At 46.5% G+C, this 20,666-nt stretch overlaps 1 protein-coding gene across 1 annotated transcript in view; it reads left to right on the plus strand.

Moving 5' to 3' along the window:
- The window catches only part of pot1 (protection of telomeres 1 homolog), a 48,190-nt gene that overhangs the window by 17,657 nt on the left and 9,867 nt on the right, over positions 1-20,666 (plus strand). The window contains exons 7-10 of the mRNA XM_070972287.1: positions 2,042-2,168; positions 4,161-4,291; positions 4,469-4,762; positions 7,904-8,059. Of these exons, the coding sequence (XP_070828388.1) occupies positions 2,042-2,168; positions 4,161-4,291; positions 4,469-4,762; positions 7,904-8,059 (708 nt within the window). The remainder of the gene's footprint in view (positions 1-2,041; positions 2,169-4,160; positions 4,292-4,468; positions 4,763-7,903; positions 8,060-20,666) is intronic.

The raw sequence follows: 20,666 nt of genomic DNA on the forward strand, positions 1-20,666 counted from the left end.
CATCAGTGTGTGTCCGCACGCCGTTTCCGACTGTTTGCAGGGACATTTTTATCTTCTTTTGTGACTTTTACTCAGAACATCATGGATTTTGTCACAACATGACATTTTAATAACTTCTTATTATGCAATATATAATCATAAACAAGTCAAACCCAACCACCTCCAGACAAATATTTTGTAAAAAGCTTCAAAACACCTTAATTATTCCATAATGCACTCAACCAGCCCTCGATATAAATGAATTAAAGACCCCTTAAGTCTTAAAAAAGTGCTTTAATTTGCCAGTTTTGGTGACAAGTAGTTTTCATTTTTGCTAACGTGCCACTTCATCAGTATCTCCTCAGTGTTTGTTTTGAGTCACATTATGATTTAAAAAAAAAGAAAAAGAAAATTTCTTTTTTTTTGTCATGATGGCCCCCAAAAATAGTTTTTTTTGTACGAACATTGATTTCTGTCCTTCAGTGCCAGCAGCAGGCAGGCAGCAGCCAGCTGGGGGCTGATGCTGTTGACCCTGGTTTTGAGCTCTCCCTGCTGCTTGTCTCACCCTCTAATGATTCAAACCATGGCTGACATACACATCGCAGGCTGCACCACTTCCCCTTTCTGTGGATGCTGGTTGTCTGGTTGTTTGCCATCGCCACAACGGCAGCCATGAAAGAGAGGCCGCTAACGCCAGCTGGCTTCCGGCCTTTTCCATAGCGTGAGCGCTGCCAGTGACTCAGCAGGTGTTGAAATAACATGACTGAAAACATCCAGCGGGAATCAGTGCTGACATTCGGAAGCTATGCTAACTAGCCTCGGCTTCCTGAGTGAAATACAAACTCAGCGGCACAGCAGCTCAGAGACTTTCACGATTAAACCAGACTGTCGGCCTGCAGAGAGACAGCCAATCAAATATGAAGCCCGTGACGGAGTGATGGTGAGGTGGAGCTGTGATAAACATTTTTAGAGCAGAATAAATGCAACGGACAGAATGAAAACGACTAAAAAAGAGAGATTAAATGTTTTCAAAAGCCAGCGATCAAAGTTTAAAGACTGAATTTAAGAGCTAATGGGTTTGTTTTGTATTGTGGAAGCAGTGCTGGGAAAATAAACGTTGGACACACTGCCTCTGTCTGCGCTCCTCTTTTCTGAGCACATGCTCATTTTTCAGATCTTTAGCTGAAAGTCACATGTGATGCAGGTCGGCTGCTCTGAGCAACATTTAGCTGACCTCGGTTAGCATGTTAGCATGCAGATGTGACAGCTGTTAGCAGTGACAACACTGTGATGATGGATGCAACGCACCGCCTGGAACAGAAAGTCTTTATTCAGGTATTTTTAAATGTACTGTAACTGCTGCAGTGCGGCTGTGGGATCAGTCTGCTAATCAAACACTGAACATGCTTCACAAACAGCCAGAGCTGCTGTGATCAAACATCTGCATGTCCACATGACGCGAAGGAGGAGACAAACATGGACGGATCTTTCTTATGTTTGAAGTGTTGGCCTGCATCTCACGGCTTCACAATGTCAGCTCAGCACCTTTATTCTGACACTCATGCAGGAAGTGACTGTCTGCCGTCTGCAGCAGCTTCATTGTTAGCTGACGGCAGCAAATGAACAGAGCAGAGGAGAGAGCAGCTGGACTCCTGCTGTCACAGCGTGTTGATAAATGATAAGTGAGGCGATGTTATGCACAGGAATGGACGAGGGATTACACCCGAGTGAATGTAGTGACAACTGTGAAATTATATATAGTTTAACACATGAGCTGCTGTGAAAGTGTAAAGTGAGTAAATGATGAAACCCCTGCCTGATTCTGCCCCCTCTCCTCAGCATCATCGCACATGTTAAGGGATGTTGACACACTGCAGCGGTCTGAACCCCACGGTGTCTTATCACACTCTGAGTGAGTGGGTGTGTGGGAGGGGAGAGGATTTAAGTTGCTTTAGTGAAAAGCATCTGTCAAATAAACGTAATGTATTTTAAAGTGCCGTAACGCAGCGTGCTAACCTGAGCCGCTGGGGCCTCGCTTTAACTCCGCTTTGTCTCTGCTCAGGTTTCGAGGACAAACAAGGCTCCAAAATACACGTATGTCCGACTGGACGCCCTGAAGGCGGGATCCGTGGTCAACGTGTACGGGGTGGTGGTCTTCTTCAAGCAGCCGTTCAGGAGCCGCGGCACAGGTCAGTCCTGAACCAGACCGACGATGGACAGAAAAGCCTGGAAGAGAAGCCCGAATGACTAAAAACATGCCGAGTCTGCCGCCATGCTCGGTGCTCGGAGAGGCTTTGAGCTAAAGGCTAACACTAGCATGCTAACATGCTCACACTGGCAATATTAAGATGATAATTTCAGCAGATGCAATGTTTACCACATCCATCATCTTGTTTAGCATGTTAGCATGCTAGCATTTGGCGCCAAACACAAAGTACAGCCAATGAGAATGTCATTAGTCCAACAGCACGTCTGTGCTCTTATACGATTCATCACAGCCACTGCTGAGATTTCAAGACTAAAGTCAAAGTAATATCGTGAGAAAATATTGCATAATAGGCAGTAGGTTCACCAAAATGTTATAATTATGTGAAAAATCCAATAATTAACGACAAATAAGGAGTTTCAGCCTTTTCAGCACCCTGGACAAAGACGTCGGGACGCCCGGCGGCTGTGTCTGAGACATTTTTAGTGGCCTGTTTAAAAATGTAAGACAGGTTGATCGTTTTCAGTAAACCAAAGTGGGAACATAAACCACATCACCTCCTCTGAGACAGAAACAAGCTGACAGACAGAAAAGAAGTGAAAATGTTTCATGAAGTGATAAAAGCCGGATCAGCGCTGAGTGAAAGCAGAGATTTTCCCTTTTTTTAGACGCAAATGTCTCTGATTATCGGTGTAACGCGCTCAGAAAGGTGTGGAGAGGAGTGGGATGGCAGAGTGTATTTTCAGTTTCCGTGTTGATCGTCTCATAATGAGCGTCTGGGTTTGAACGGGCTTTAAAAGCTTCAGTCCTCATCAGCATCACGCAGGAAGCTGCATTCATCAAATCCACTGCACCTCTGCAGCAGCGCTCAGTCGTTTGCTTCACTTCCCCGTTAACACACTGCAGCTGATATCACAGCGCAGAGAGGGTTAGAGAGGGTTAGAGAGGGTTAGGGGAGGAGCGATGGAAGCAAAGAAAACAGCGAACACCAGACGTTTCAGTCTGTCAGCCTGCAGCCACGCAGCGCGGCGTCATCAGGTGTGTGTGTCATCGTCTTCCTGGACACTTTCAGCGTCTTTCACAGTGTTTTAAAGATGTCAGAGGAGTCCGTCTGACCTGACAGTGGAGAAGCACTCAGTGGACACAGAGCAGCCTGGAATGACCGTCGTGACCGGCCGCGTCCAGCTCTGCGTCCAGCTCTGCGTCCAGCTCTGTGTCCAGCTCTATGTCCCGCTCTGTGTCCAGCTATGTGTCCAGCTCTATGTCCAGCTCTGTCTCCAGCTCTGTGTCCAGCTCTGTGTCCAGCTCTATGTCCAGCTCTGCGTCCAGCTCTGTCTCCAGCTCTATGTCCAGCTCTATGTCCAGCTCTGCGTCCAGCTCTGTCTCCAGCTCTGCGTCCAGCTCTGTCTCCAGCTCTGCGTCCAGCTCTGTGTCTCTGCTTCGTCTCCCACTGAACTAATGGAAGAGTCACTTTGTTACACACAACACAACCAAGTACACACAACACACTGTAAATACACACAACACAACCAAGTACACACAACACACTGTAAATACACACAACACAACCAAGTACACACAACATACTGCAAATATTGTGTTGTATGTATTTACAGTGTGTTTGTGTGTTTGGTTGTATTGTGTGTATTTATAGTGTGTTGTGTGTATTAGTGTGTTGTGTGTACTTGGTTGTGTTGTGTGTATTTACAGTGTGCACTTGTTGTAGATCGAACACATGCAGTGTTACATGTCAGAGCTCTGGGGACAGTATCTGGTTATTTGGGTTGTCACGTGGACTGCGGGGGTTGCTATGGGCTTTAAGTATTATGGTATGGATGGTCTGTATATATGCATGTTGACATCACCTGTATTTGAACAGGTGACAGAGCCTTTACACTGAGGTTAATCTCTTCCCTGTGGGGTCACATCACGTCGCAGGATCAGGCTGTAACCACAGGAGGTCTTCTCTCCACAGACTTCTGCTCCAGCCTGAAGATTACCGATCAGTCCAACCAGAAGATCAGCTGCACCGTCTTCTGCGAGAAGCTGGACGACCATCCCAAGATCTTTCAGATCGGAGACATCATCCGCATGCACAGAGTCAAGGTCCCGTCTTCTTTTAGTAACCATGTCTTTTGTTGTGAAACTAAAGTGTACACGTTAGTTTGTAGTTTTAAAGGATGGAAGTCATGAGATAAAACATCAAACTATAGTTCTTCACCTGGGATTATGTAACTTTGAGATAAACGAACGTTAAGAATAATTCCTCGTTTCTCTGCGCAGACTCAGCTCTTCAACGACTCCATCACGCTGGTCAACACCTTCGGCTTCTCCGTGGTGACATTCGACGGGGCGGTGGGCGGACCCGTGGAGCCGAGGACCTCCAGCCGCTCCTTCCGCTTCGACCAGGAGGACCGTCGGACCGTGGAGGAGCTGCGATCCTGGGCCGCCAGCCAGGCCCTCCTCCCTCAGGTTCCCACAATCCCCCTGTCCGCCGTTCAGCCCAGGTCTTACTTCGACCTGACCTGCCAGCTGCTGGCCAAAGCTCCCATCGACACCACCTGCACCCTGCTGAGGGTAAGCCGTGAGGAACTGCAGAGGAAGCTAACGAGTTGAATTACTAATGAAACACGGTGCTGTGGCTGTGTTAGTGTTCATCATGTGGTCAAGGGGCGGTAGGATAGATGAGCCTGAGGCTGCTGTGGAATCTGCATCAATGCCCCTTTCATACCCAATCATGATCCTCTCAAGATGCTAATTTCAGCAGATGCAATGTTTACCTCGTTCATCATGGTGTTTAGCATGTTAGCATGCTAAACAGCTAATGAGAATGTCATTAGTCCAGCAGCTGTTCTGATATTTCAGTTTGGTGGAGCAACAGCACGTCTGTGCTCTTATACGATTCATCACAGCCACTGCTGAGATTTCAAGACGAAAGCCAAAGTAATATTGTGAGAAAATATTGCGTAATAGGCAGTGGGTTCACCAAAATGTTATGACTTTATGAAAAATCCAATAATATACAACAGATGAGGAGTTTCAGCCTAGCCCCTAACCCTGACCATGATCCTGTCACCTGTTACAAATCAACCTGTTTACCTGTGGAATGATCCAAACAGGTGTTTTTGGAGCGTTCCACATCTTTCCCAGTCTTTGAAACGTGTTGCTGCATCAGATTCACAATAAGAAGATGTTTACAGAAATCAGTGAAGCTGATGAGTGGAAGCTTTGAATGTAGATCCAGCGAGTTTTAACCAGACGCCCTTTTCCTGCAGTGGTAACGGGTTCGATGGAGGAGGTGCTCTGCCTCACCAGCGAGGAGCGCTTCAATGAACCAAGGAAATCTGAACTTTTATGAAATATGACATGAAGCTCATTAAAATGAACAGGTTACAGTAATCACAATGAAGGCCACATATTTAGCAAGCGACTGTTTGAACAGTTGTCTACGAACTACGACCTGTCAGGTCAGCGAGTGATGGATCCATCGATCGTCAATTGAAAGCAAACCTTCAGACTTCGGTAGAAGCAGTCACGCCGCTGCCCCTCGCTGTCAGATGAACGAGGGGACATCTGAAAACTCATCGTCATAAGGGACGTCCACGTGGCTGCTGGCAGCGGGCGCCTGAACCGGCGAACCGGTTCAATCTGTCATGTCCTGTGTTCCATATATCCCTGAACCTAAATACAGCAGTAGTGACAGAACAGACGCCATGTTTTGTTTTTATTCTTGACTCCAGGACTTAATTTGAATAGATTCAACATCACAGGCGAATGAAGTCGATCTGAGGCTGGAGTTAATCTTTAGTCTGTGATGTTTGCTGCTAATAAACAGCGCAGGATCACCACAGTATGTGTTCACGCCGCAGCCTCACACTCACCGGGAAGCTTCCCTGGAGGCTGTTTACTGTCAGCTTATCTCCGTTTGTTCCGAGTGTCTTGTGTTTATTACCCGCAGTCACCTGTTTTCCTCTTGCGGTTGATGTTAATGCGACTTGTCGCCTTGTAATGTAGCTGCGCTGCTGTCTTGTTTCCTCCTTGTTCCTCCATCCACGGCTCCTTTTAAAACTTCTCACCTGCTTAAGTAGTTCACATTGCGTTTCTCCTTTGGCACAGTGGAGCTGTTTGCCTTCAGTCTTCATCTGTCTTGCAGTGAAGTCAGTTGGCCTCAGTGGGAGGAGGGCTCGTGTATTTTATCTGGGTCCTGAGCTGTTTTACCTGCCGCCTCCGTTTTCAGAGCAGAAATGAGGCTGTAAGTGGCGCCTGGTTTCCTGCCAGCGAGGCTGATAGAGGAGATAAATCTGAGCGGGACTTGGCAGCGGCTGCTGGTCTGCTGCCATTCTGCTCGCGCTGATTCCTGCTTCGAGCCCGCTGTTACACAACGACTCATGCAACCAGGAGGGGATGCTTTCCAAATCATCAAAGGTCGTTGGAGGAAGCGTAGACCTTTCCTCATCATCACCTCAGAGTTTGTCACGTCGCAGTGTAGATTTAACTTTAGAGCTTAAAGAATTAGTTGATTTATTTGATCGATCACTCCGTTGACAGAAACTAATGGTGATCAGTCAATAACACAGAGCATCACTGGTTCCAGCTGTCATGGAGAAATGGGGTTGGCTGCTATGATATGTACTGAGATGATATAAATTTGTCGACCATCACAGATTTTTTCCATATCATTTACACTGTGGGAGCGTTTCTTTTATTAGCTCTCGGTGTTAAGACCATGCAGATCAGTGAGCACGATGTTTTATGGCAGCGGTGGATTTTTACATGATGTGATGAGCTCTGTGTGTGTGTGTGTGGCCATGTATTACTCACGTTGTGGGGACATAAATGTGTTTACACGGTTACATTGTGGGGACTCGCCTTCCTTATGGGGACAAAATGCAAGTTCCCATAAGGAAATCATTGAATTTTAGGGTGAAGACTTTGAGTTAAGGTTAGCTTTAGGACAAGTAGTGGTTATGGTTATGGTGAGGGTAAGACTCTAGGAAATGAATGGAAGTCTATGTAATCACCCTACGAATAATGGAAACAGTGTGTGTGTGTGTGTGTGTGTGTGTGTGTGTGTGTGTGTGTGTGTGTGTGTGTGTGTGTGTGTCCTTCAAACTAACAGACTTTAAGGTCTCAGAGTGAAGTGCTTGTTTGCTGGGTGGTGGGTCTGATTAAATCTTATGTAATAATATGAATAATTTTATATTGAGGTGTTGATAAAGTGAATTTTCTGGACATTTGATTGACAAACCGTCAGGAGATAAAATCACCAAATTTGAATGACTTTGATTTGATTTGTAAATTCCCAAATGAAACCTGGTACTGAAATACAGCCGAGTCTCAAATAAAGGCCTAAATCCACGAAGGGGCTGTGGAATTAAATCCAGTTTAACCTGCATTTCCACAGCACAGCCACGTCGTCCTTTAGCACTCTTTATTCAGTGACTCCAGTCATGAAGTTACTGTTCATAAACTCTAAAGTTCCTGCAAGTGTTTCAAATTAAAAGCCTCCATCCCATTAGTATCTTAACAGCAATACAAAACAATAAAAAGACAAATGAGAAGCACACTTAAAATCTGAAAATATCATTTTATGTTGTAGCATTGAGATTTCCTTCATCTGAAATGAGAAACTGTTTGTTCTTTGTGTTATGTGTCATCACATTCTACATTTATTGGCTGCTGAGTCTCATTGTCTGTCATGTCTTTGTGTCTTTTCAGGTGTGGGACGGGACCAGGTGTCCTCACACTCTGCTGAAGGTCATAGTCGAGCCGAACGTCACCGAGGGGCCGTGCTCCTTCTCCAAAAAGAGGGAAGAAATCATCGCGAACGTCCTCGTCTACGACAACCATGTGGAGTTCGCCAAACAGCTGAAGGTCAGAAACTAAATGCACTGCAGCTCAGGGTAAAAGTATTGGGCTCAGTCGTGAGATCGTGATTAATTCAGCACCTTATTGGCGGCTTTTGCATCATAACTTGCGTCAAACACAGAAGAAGACACACTGAGGACAGACATCCAAAAACCTGTTCAGAAAGCAGAGACAGACTCTTATTATAAAGATCATTTTTAGTCGTTTTCTTCAGTTTCAGGATAATCTTACCATTGTGGTTGGTTACAGTGCAAACAGGAGCAGAAAACAGCTAATGCAGGACGACCTTTCATGGTTCAAATCTGTATGTCCCTGATGGTTAAACATATATCCATGAGGGGGCAGAGCGGGGCCGAGTCATCCCTAAATGACACCAGAACGTCTTCAGGTTTTGTCCGTCATGGTGACACTGGAGGACGTGGCTAATCGAGAGACCACAGTAGATAAAACAGCAGCGACGACAAACCCAGCGGGAATGTCAGAGTCCTTGAAGACGACCTTTTCATGATTTAAACCATCAGTGTATGTTTGGACATCACGAAATCCCATCAGTCCCTCTGTCCATTCATGTGCAGATGTTTCCTGTGGCTGGAAAACCTGTGTAGCAGCACTGACGTGCTAACGATTTTCCTGACGGTGTCCACATTTAACTCCTGTCCAAAAGAAGTCCCTGCTCTGGCGTAGTACTGCAGTTTTCCCTCTCCGGTGTGTGTAAACACTGCTCTTTTAATCCGTCACCGTTGGACTGGTTTGTCTAATCTTCGTGGTTCTTTGGATCTGGTGGAGACAGGAGTGTGCAAAAAGGATTTTTAGTTTTGTGCGTCTCGGTCCTTTGTTCCGTCATCCCTGGGCCGGCGTGCATGTGGAGTTTCTTTTTGCTGGGAATGTTATTTTCTGCAGCTGAGGTCTGAGTTTCTTGTGTCTGTTCGGTGGCGCTGCATGATTGCTGCAATCAAAACTGAGTCATTTTGCTCGAAAATGAGATGCAGGGCTGAGAACCCAAATGTGTCTGAGTACGAAAAACCACCGAGAAGCCAAAGCAGACCTCAAATCAAATGTTTCATCATCATCTCATGCAAATACTGTCGTCTCTGAGCTGCACATCTCCAGCTCTACGCTGCTTTATCAGTGCAAAGTTCTTGTACGTCTGCTCGTTTAGACAATATTTAACATTTCTGACCTGCTGTTTCTTTGATTTATTCAGGGTTTCTGTCAGAAAACAGGCTCAGAATATGTTTTGGGTCTCCACAGTGAAACTCAGGTATTGTAGCAGCGTCAGTATCAGAGCATCTTAAGCAATATTCAGCCTGTGGAGGTTACAGTTCCCACATCATTCATTAATCTTTGCAGCAAAGTTTGCCTTTCGAACTGCAGCCCGACAGAAAAGCACCACCTCAAGACTGCATGATGAGACCGTGAACAAATAAACCCGATTTAAATCTGCAAATCCTGGAGGCAGACTTCACCACGGCCACGGCGTCGTGAGTGACAGCACGGCATCGACTTCTGTCTCTGTTAAACATTTATTTCGCTCTTTATTCTGGAAAACAAACCGGTTTGTTCTGTGCAGCTCGCAGCGCCTCAGGCTCACCTCAGATCACTGGGAAGTTTGAAGAAGGAGCCGTCTGAGGTCTCACTTCACTCATTTCCATCTATTCGTCTGTCTGTCTGTCTGTCTGTCTGTCTGTCTGTCTGTCTGTCTGTCTGTCTGTCTGTCTCTGTCTCTGTCTCTCTGTCTGTCTCTCTCTCTCTGTCTCTGTCTGTCTCTCTCTCTCTGTCTCTCTGTCTCTCTGTCTGTCTCTCTGTCTCTGTCTGTCTCTCTGTCTCTGTCTGTCTCTCTCTCTCTTTCTCTCTCTGTCTCTCTCTGTCTCTGTCTCTCTGTCTGTCTCTCTCCTTCTTTATAAAGTAAAACTGCAGCTTTGGTCTTCTGTCCTTCTCATCTCTTCTCATCTGCATCACTCTGACATTCATTACACCTGTTTTATTTTGCATTACTACATGTTGTACTTTTCATTTTGCTGTCTTTGTCTCTGACTTCCTCTCAGCGACGTCGCCGTCTTCATCCATCTCAGACCTGAAGTCTGTGGTTACAGTGTTGTTATTGCTGCCAGGGGACAAACACAAGTCTCCATCATGTAAACAGCTGAACGTTTGGGTGGTTTAAAGCTAAACTCTGCAGGATTTTCCTGAAAAACAATGCAAACAAAGGCATCCCTCTCAGCTTCACTGATGACTCATTACAAGTGTGTGGTGGTATGTTTATCAGTGATGCTGCTCGGCCTGTATATTCTTATTTAGCTGCGGTCAGGACGTTTCTGGGCTGCAGCCTTCGGACAGTGGATGTGAGGCCTCCAGCCAATAGCAGGTCAGGACTTAATGAAAAGGTAGCGACCAGATGCAGACTGCAAGCAGCGTGTTTCCAGGAGGAAGCTGCCAAAATGGTCAACACAGCGCCAAAAACTGAGTGCCTTTAAGGTTAGAGTAAGGTTAGGCTTAGGTTAAGTTTAGGCTTAGCAAAGTAGTCGTTATGGTGACAGTAAGTCTCCCAGAAATAAATGTGTGTCTATTTAATGTCCTCTGAAGTGATGGAAACATCACTCTGTGTGTGTGTGTGTGTGTGTGTGTGAGAGACGTGGAAGCACATCCATCTTGATTCACGTCTGAGACAAATTACATCGTCGGTCGCAAAGTCACATTGAATTACAAGACAAACCACACACACACACACACACACACACACACACACACACACACACACACACACACACACACACACTCACACACACTCACACTCACAGCTGGAGCTGCAGTTCTCTGCTGTCGGTCCTGTTTTTCTCAGACAGGTTTATTACAAAGCTCTGTTGAACATATTGGACCCTGAATGCATCGTTGTAGGTCAGCTCACACTGACAGCAGCTTTTTGCCTCTTTTGCCTTTTTGTCACATTTAACACGCGTGTTCAAAGTCGTCACAGACTTAAAGGAGAGTAAACTGTAGATGTCAAACTTCATGTGACCCTCCCTCTTTTTGGAAACAAGCCAATCCCTTTAGAGTTAATTCACTGTTCCCAAGTTCTGCGTTTGATGATTTAATGAACATCGATGAACATTATAATAATGAACATCACACTGTTTTTATCAAACGGAACCACGTGGAGCTTGAACGCACCAGGTGAGTTCGGGCAAAGTTCCCCCTAAAACTCTTGACAGCTGTGAAGATGTGGCTGCACTTCAGAGAGCTTGTTGAGGGGTTGACTTCTTGTGAATATTTATTTGAATTTATACATTTGATGCATAAAAAGTGAACGTTATGAGCTACAGATGGAGGTTATGGCAGCGCATTGGATTGCATTTGAGGATATCGTACGATGTCCAACGTCGTCGTTTCTGTTGAGTAAAGGTTTGCGTCTTGCAAACACTGAAATGACATGTGATGGATCTGATGGCTGCGGGCCATCCAACACAAAGCTGAGTACAGAAAACAAACCTACTCACACTACGACAGGAACATCTGCAGTCTGTCCGCTCACCGGCGGCTCTGCAGGCTCTGAAACGGCTTGAAGAGCTCACCTGGACGCACCTGCCGCCAAAATGTTTACTCTTCTTTTATTTATTACTTTTATTACCATTTGTTACGAGTGCGGCCTGATCAGCACTCATTATTTAGGCAGTAAGTGTAAATATATATATACCTTTAAAACGCTGAGCTCGGCAGATTCTCTCACAGGTTCAGATGACCATCTTTAAAGCGGTTTCCTCCGGTGTGAAGGCCCGTTTTGTTCAAATGATAGAGTATTAGCCGTAGATGTCTTGATCTTCCTGCTTTATGTGACTCGTGGTGTCTTTCTTGCTGATTACCGCCGTGTGGACAGGAAAAGGACAGCGCGGCCCGGGAAGCTGCACGATGGCTGAGGCGACAGGGAAGAGCTGGCGGCTCGTTTGTCCTTTTCACTCTTTCCTCACAAGGACGTCCAGCCCGTAATAATCACAAATAGCTGGGCTCACAGGAGAAATCGCTGATTATAGCCATGCAAACGACATTCCCTGACCTCCTGCTGCAGAGTTAATCTCACGCAGCCACAGCTGCTTTTTGACTTTACACGCAGGACTCTGGATGTGTTTGACCTCCAGATACTTTCACTCTGTTGTTTCTTTACTTTTTCTGATGCAGCGGCAAAGGTTTGCATCCCTCAAGCGAGATTACTTTTTCCCCTGTTTTACAGTCTTAAATAACAGAAGTGCGCCTGCAGCCACAGCTCGGGCCCCTGTATGCTCAGTCCTTGGTTGCACCCCCTTTGGCAAATATCACAGCTCGTAAAGGCTTTTTGTAGCCAGCTGAGGGTTTTCAGGTCTCATTTTGGAGGTTTTCACCCATTTTTCCTTTCGAAATTCTTCAGTTTCTGTTAGTTTCTGGGGCTGTTTTGCTCTTTTGGGGTCCATCCACAGATTTTAGATGATGTGTGCGTCGGGGGACCGTGAGCACCACTTCAAAACCTTCAGTTCGGCCCTCTTGAGGTCGTCCGTTGTGGGTTTTGAGGTGTGTTTAGGATCATTATCCTGTTGGAGAAGCCATCCTATTTTCATCTCTAGCTTTTTACAGACGGAGTAATGCTTGGATCCAGAGTTTGCTGGTATTTCGTGGAATCCTTTCTGCCCTTTACCAGTGAAATATTCCCCATCCACTCGCTGCAACAGCCCAAAGCGTGATGGATCCACCCCCATGCTGAACAGTGGGAGAGGTGTTCTTTTCATTCGGTGCTGCACCTTTTTCTCAGGGGCCGGACAGTAGAAGCAGCATTTACAGCGTCCTCTATAAACACACTCGTCAGAATACCTGCACATCGCACATCAGTGGTGTCCTGACCGCGGTTGAACACCAGGATCTCAGATCATGATTTTCTCCAGCAAGTCACCAAAATCTGGTTTCTGTTCTCCAGGAAAACACCTGCAGGAACCTCAGTGTTAAAGTGTGTGTGCCTGTTTCAGTGTTCACCTTCTTCAGAGAAGAGCTGCGCCCTTGTGTTGAAAATCTTCTTGAGAATCCTGAATCAGAAATATTTTCCCCATCTCAGCACGTCAGAGCCGGACGGAAGCTGATGAAGGTCATTAAAATGTTTCTCGATCAATAACATCAAACCGATGTTAACAGATCAAATTGAAGCGAAGCAGGAAGAAAAATGTGGCGGTTACTTTTTCTTCTTCTCATGTTTATTAGCTCAGTTTAATGTTTTGAAGTTATTCAGAGCAGACAGCGGGAGCTTCTGCTTCCTGTGGATAATCCATCAGTGAGCTTTTAACGCTGATAGAAAATGACTCCAATTGTTCTGTTAGCGTTTAATATTTGTTGTATTTACCAATCGTTTGCCGACGTGAAGTTAATTTATTCTCATCCATTTTCTTAATTATCTGTGCAGTCCGAGACGATCATCCGTCAGCTGATGTTAGAGGGTCCGTTAAGCCTGCGAGGCTGAGCAGGGTCTGTTCGTCGGTTTTACTGTGTGAACAACTCTCCAACTCCGTCCTCGTGACGCACATCTGCACTCGACCCCGGAGGCGTGAAAGAGCCCTTCACAATCAAACAGAGCCAGTTCATCACTCTCAATATCTTTAAGCACGTGTAAACACTGTTGATACGTTTCATCACCGGATTATTTAGACAGAGCACAGTCGAGGTAACGAGTTTGAAGTGGAGTGCTGGATGAGATCATCAGGAGGTGACGGGATTAGGATTAAACACGAGGAGCAAACGCTATCACGACCTCGACCTGAAGCCTCGGAGCCGGAGGAGGTTTCCTGTACTGAGGGACAGTGTTAAAGACACAACTCGATGGAAAAAACACGTCAGAAACGAGCGAACGACCAATGAAATCGCTTCCTGTTAAATGATGCAGCCGATGGGACAAACGAGGCAGAGGGCGAGGCAGCGGCATGAGTCCGCCACTGTTTTTCTACCTCGTCTGCGTTGTGAGATGAATGATGTGAGTCAGCGGCACAGGCTGAGTCACTGGGACAACAGCAGCAATCAGAAAGGTGAACAGGAAAGATGTAGTGGCTCTGCAAACAAAACATCATGATCTGACCACAAACACTCATTCGCACTCCAAACATTAGGAATTGTACTTTTTTTGTATTTTCCTGTAGGGATCCACCAATACATGTACCTGGATCAGGTATCATGTTCTGTACTGTGCTCAAGTCCTCATAATAGAGCAGGAAGGCGATGGAGGAACAATGTCAGCAGTTCAGAGATGTTTTAGCATTGATGGCAAAAGTACGTCAGACTGCAAACTCTGCTCTGCTAGAGGCGTCTGCGGCTGCCATGACAACCAGTAACGTTAGCTTTAGCATCAGAAACAAGCTAACTCTGCCCAGCCGCTACATCACAGTCGCTAACATAGCGTACGCGCTGCGGAGTGTTACTGTAACAATCACCATATTAGCTTCATGGGTATTTGTTGTCTTGCTGTTGTTGGCAGCGGCGGTTTGGGCAGTTTCTGCTTTGTGATTGGCTGTTTCTCCGCCATAGCTTTCACTCGCCTCCTGACGCCGCTCACAGAGCTGTTTGACTGAGCGGAGGGAGGGGGCGGTTTGCAGTGTGTGTGAGCAGTGATTGACAGATGTCAGACGCTCCTCTGGCTCTGATTGGTTGTTTTGTGTCGGGCGTGTTGGATTCTTGCAAATGGCAGTAGGAGTAGTAGGTGGGACCAATGGAGCCGTTTCTTTCACAGATTACATGTTTCATGTACTGCTGTCTGGACATAGGGACAGTTTTAGCAAATATGACAAAAAAATTACTTTTATACAAGTAACCTACTGCAGCTTTAAGGCCAACGTGAGTATTTTTGTTATGTGATGTCAGTGGTGGTACATGTCAGCATGTGGTGACTGGTCGTTTTTTTATGCTGATATTGGCAGTAGTATTTACGGCAGCTAGCTTTTCTATAATCTCTACATATTGTTTTTTCATTCTTTATCCTGCATCCTCCTTGTCTTCACCCTTCTATGCTTTTATGACTGGGCTTGTGGAGGATCCTGTTCATCATCAGTGTTTTTGGGTTGTGATGGTTGGGATCAGGTTTTTGGAGTATCCGCATGTGCTGTCGTCAGTACGTGTTCAGTGTGTTTCACCTGCGATCACACCGGTGTGTTTACAGCTGTCTGCCTGTGTCCGGATCAGCTGACTGTGAAATCAGACGACAGAGAGGCGAAACGTGAAGAAAGGAAACGCAGGCGTCACATGACAGAAGTCTGTGTGGGGAGAAAACTGTCAGGACGTGTGAAAACTCACAGCTGACGTGTAAAAATGAGATTAAAACCGGGCTGATTTTAGATCGTCTCGCTGCTTGTTAATAGAATACAGTAACACATTTAGACAGCAAACGGCTTCTGCTTGACAAATCACCTGTTTGTTTCTCCAGTGAACTGAAAACTGTGAACTGATCTTTTCCTGGTTTGAGACGAAAGACTTTCAGCATCAGGAAATCCCCTCATGGACTTCATTTAATGCTAATGTAGCATGCTAACATGTCAACACTGACTGAGTTGCAGGTGGCTGCTTTGCCTCAAAAAAGTACTTTAAGAGTAACTTAACGCTAAATCGGCTTGTACTGCTGAGTCAGTAAATTGTACATCTGTGTATATATACTGTATGACTTTAAGCCTTAATATGAGGCTGTGATGTGGGTGTGATCTGTATCGAAATATGATCAGCACAGAGTCCATCTCGGTGCTTATTTGTGCTTTTTTAAAGTCTTCGTCGTACTTTAGCTCATTACACTCACCGAGGTCTCCTCCCAAATACATATCTGTGATCTGCTCAGAGACGTGTGATCACATTCAGCTGACACAAGGATCCACAAGGTCACTCAAACCTGAACACTTAACGGTGAAGAGGAATCCATTCAAAGTGCTGGTGTATCATGGGTAAACTGTCCCTTTGATTGGATCGCTTTTTTCCACAGCTATCTCTTAACACTTGTCCGTCAATTCACCTCACACCTGCACACACAGCGAGAGTCTTTCCACTGAAGAAGTGTTTGAACAGGAATATTTCCCCCAATTACCAGGCTCCACTGGTGAATCATCAGTAATATTGTGTGAAATCGACTGAGGCGTTCCTGTGAGAAGAACACCATTAGGAGAGAAAGGAGCCCATTATGATGAAAAGAGAAGCCCAGAACAAGAGAGCGAGGAGGAGGAGGAGGAGGAGGAGGAGGAGGAGTGCTGCAGTCGGCGTGTGTGCTGCCTCCTCCATCATTGATTCTTTCAGAAACAGACACACACACGGATGATAAAACATTTATTTGAATGGCACTTGTTTAAGAAAGGAAGAAACTCTCTGCACTTAATCAAAGCAGCAGAATGTCAGTCTGTCACTCCTACGCCACCTTCGTCAGCAGAAACACCCTGAAATCTGTGCACGAGGAGACGTGTAGGTTCACGTGCTGCGTGTTGTTCGACTCTACCTGCAGTACGTGAATGTGCTTTGTGCCTGTCGCAGTTTTTATGTGTGACACTTCTGCATCAGGTGTCAGGTGTTGTATGGAGGGTCCACGCGGCGTAAATGTCATCACGTTTCCAAAGAATGGAGGATCCATGCAGGCGTCCGCTTGGACAGCCTGAACTGAAGGACCGTGCACGCTGAATGTGCCTCAAAGTGAACGGACTCCACCTGTTGTGGGTGCGTGTTTGCGCTCTGCTCTGTATTTTTGGGGAACCTCAGAACATCCGACGGCCTCCTTCAGCTCCAGCTGTCACTCAGCTCTGCTGCCAAGTCGCATCGTGAGAAGGGAACAGATAAGTGGGCTGAAAGAAGCTGATAGATGAGCTGTTAATGAGCCTGAAAACTCCACCTATTGATGTGCTTTAACTGAGCGAGTGGAGGCGATCTGACGCGCTCAGACTTGGACTGTTTCGTCCAGTATGTATATGAACTAAATGCTCATCCCAGCGTGCGAACATGCTCGCAGTGACGGCGCGGAAAGCCGACCGCCACGGTGCTGCTTGGGTGTGATTTCCACCTCATTTCCGTTGGCCAGCTGTGCAGCGCTGCGTGAGAACAGTGATAAACACATGCAGCGTCTCACGTTGTGCTGCCGATGGACGGCCGTCTGCGTCAGCTTTTAAAAGCTGGAAAAGACGAGATTAAAGTTCACCACGGAGTGTCCGTCCTTCGCTTTCTTAAACTCTCCTCAGCTCATAGTTTTTCGTCTTTTCTCCGTCTCTCCTGTTTCCAGCCTCAGAGTTAATCGCCGTCTCTCACCCCTGCACTGTCTCACTAAGTCCTCCGTCTCTTCCATTTCTCCATTATCTCTTATTTTCAGTTTCTCCACCATTCTTCATTTGTCCATTTCTCCTCCCCTCTCGCCCTGCAGTCCCTCTGCCTCAGCAGCATCTCCAGCACACGTGTTTACCTGGTTATGATGACAATAAACTTTACTCGTACAGCACCTTTCATCCAAGAAATACAGCTCAGAGTGCTTTATGACAAACAAATTACACGCACCAGGTGCCTCCCCTGAAAGAGGACAGAGAATAAACATAAAAACAGACAAAGAAATGTGTGAATGTAAAATAAGCTTGAGAATAAAACCCACTTGACAATAATAGTCTTACTCAAACTGAACTCTTTCCCTCTGCTGTGTCTCATTTTCTCTTCCTGATGAACCTGCACTTCTCTGCTCGCTCACAAATTAAAAAGCAAATGTCAGTCATTTGCGCTCGACAGGCGGTTAACAGATGACGGCGCGTCGGTCTTTTGTTGTGCCGCAGACTGCAGATGGAGGGCAGGGCGTGATTTTCCGCATAGGAAGCTCTATAACGCACAGTCAAAATGCAGATGTTTAGCGTCGCTCAGATCGAGCAAACCAAGGAAACATGAGGAGCTTATATCGAGAACCAAAAGTTGTTGTTCATAAGGGCCGCTTTGGTCCAGAGTTCAGGCAACACATTAACGCGAGAAATCACAATACGAGACATCGTGTTCAAGTTTAGAAGCTAGCATGAAATGCAGGTATGTTAATGTCTAACCTGCACATTGACACAGGTTAGCGTTACCTGTCCAAACCTCTCTGCTTTAGCTGTCGGTGTGAAGACATTCAGCTCAACTCTGCCACCGCAGCAACACCCGCGTCGCTCCCAAGACAAGACGGGCAAAGGTTGATCTTCATCAGAATAAGAGAGAAGTTTGTGACCACCTACGATGTGAAGATCCTCAGCCAAGAGCTGGAACATTAGAAGTGTTAATGCTCGGTCAGGAGTAAAGCTGCGCTCTGCATCTCGGCCATAATTCCACCATTATGCTGCATAAATGAGCAGCATCAGTATTCGTGGACTTGATGTAATTACTGGAGTCAGAGGGCTTCGTCCTGAAGGCGGGAATTCATGACCGCTTCCTTCGTTTTCTTTAATGGCCACGTCCTGAAGTCCTGTGGAGAAAGTTTGAGCCATCGATTGTTGTGCTCACATCGTCTCCGTGATCTCCTCCGTCTGCGTCCGGCTTCGACAGCTTCCGCTCATTATCTCATTTTTAGCGCTCATGCTCGACCGAGTGCACATTTCCATGTCACTGAATGCTTTTGGGGGGTCGCCCGCTAATGCAGAGCGCTCTTTACTCCCACTCTGTTTCCTGCTTAGTGAACACAGCTCTGAGGGAAGAGACTGCATGTTGGCCCGCGGGCTCAAATCTCCTCCAAAAGCCGCCGACCGCAACAGAAATGCTGCTTCTGCTGGCGGTCGAGAAGTCAGCAGAGCGTCGCTCAGACAGCCGAGCGTTCGCGTCCACGTTCACACTGATGCTTCGTTGCACAGGTCTCGTCTGTGTGGAGCTGCGGCTCGTGTACAGATCATTTATTTCAATATTTGGTCAGATTTATCTCAGTGTGAATGTGCGTGGGCGTGAGGCCAAATGCGAGGAGCAGAGTTTGAAACAGCTTTTAATCTCCAGCGTTGTCCTTTGTCCGACCGTCGGAGAGTCTGTTCCTTTGGCTCTTCATCAGCCTTTGATCAGAAAAACAAACGTTAATGTAGAGTAAAACCATCCCAGTCTGCGCACCAGTTTGAGCAGCGCGCTCTGCTGCTGCTGGAGGCCTTTTAAAGCTGTGAGGGACTGGACTTCCCCGGTGGCCATCTGACGCCCCAGCAGCCTGGATGGCCGCCTAAACCTCCACCTTCTATTATTCATGAGGAGAGATGAGGAACCAGAAAACTGAGAGGCGCAGCAGAGATGCTCCCTAAACGCTGTGAATACAGTAAATAAAGAAGTGGTTTATTGAGCCGCTCAGTCGTGCCGAGCATCGATGAACAAACTCAGACAGAGAGCTTTATCTGATCGGGGAGTCTCGTTGAGATCAAGATCTCGCACATTTACGGCGTCATAAAAGACGGTTCAGGGGCACAAAGCAGTGTTCACACATCTCAGTTAAACAGGCACAAATTTTTCCTGACTTTTATACCTTTAAGCCTCTCAGAGGAGGAAGTGTCTCTAACTGGAGTTCGTCTTGCAGCTCTTCAGTGGAGTTCAGAGCTGGGATGAGGAGCTCCTGAAGCTTTTCTGTGGTCTGCTGTCATGTCTCAGGATGGTGGATATGACGTGAACTCAGGTTTGCTGATACCTTCTGAGTGTCACTGATGACCGTCTTTCATGCGACTCGCGGCGGTCGATAAGCTTCCTTTGACAGAAGGTATTTGATTTTGTTTGCAGTCCTGCTAACGATCCTTCGACGCGGCATCATTAGAGCCTGGTTCTGCTCAAGGGTTCTGCCCGTCTGCTGTAAAGGGGGGGTGGCTTTTCTAAGAGACCTCAGGAAGCTTCAAGAAAAACGGTTTAAATCGCAAAGATCAAAAAATCAGTGAAATTGTCTAAACTATCGTCCAGTAACTGCATTGATAACAAGTGAGATGCACTGAAATTCAGCCACTTTCCTCAGAAACTGACCAGAATACACTGACACTGATGTAAGAGTGATAACATAAAGAAGGCCTGTCAGTATTTATCTGTTGGACTCTCGTAGAAACATGGTCGACAGTTTATTCATGGAAATGGTCTGTATGATTGTTTTATTCGAGGCCGAGGGTGCAGTCGAGGTGTTCTTCAGTCGGTCACATCTCCTGTTCCCCATCGACTTGATTTTCCGGCACAAAGAGCCGCGCTGTCGAGTCACGCTGTATCTGTCTGCCTTTTAAAACCCATTTCCTGCTGCTCCATAAAGAAGCCAGTGTGAAATGAACAGTTTCTTTTTCTCAGCGAGGGCACGAGTTTTTTGGCCGCTTTATTGAGCCTCGGCTTGACGAGGAGCCGTGGAAGCCCAGAGCAATCTTTTGAATTTTAAGGAATCCCTTTTTACCGAGCAGCCGAGCAGCACTAATTCCTTGAGACAGCGGCAGTGGCGGCGGCGGCGGCGTCTCGGCTGCCTGGCAGTGGGCGGACGGTGGAGTGTTTAGTTTTCATACAGATCAAGTGCTTACAGAAGCTGCCACGGGCTGCTCTGCTCCCTCAGCCTCTTTAAAAGGAAAATGGTTTGTTTGCAGGGGAAGCTGCAGGGAGCCATTTTCTGTCAGGCAGGCCGATCGCTCTCAGAGATGCGGTCCAGCATGTCCTACGCTCCCTGAACGCC

The sequence above is a fragment of the Chaetodon trifascialis genome, chromosome 10 (assembly GCF_039877785.1).
Source record: "Chaetodon trifascialis isolate fChaTrf1 chromosome 10, fChaTrf1.hap1, whole genome shotgun sequence".
Taxonomy (NCBI): Eukaryota; Metazoa; Chordata; class Actinopteri; order Chaetodontiformes; family Chaetodontidae; genus Chaetodon; species Chaetodon trifascialis.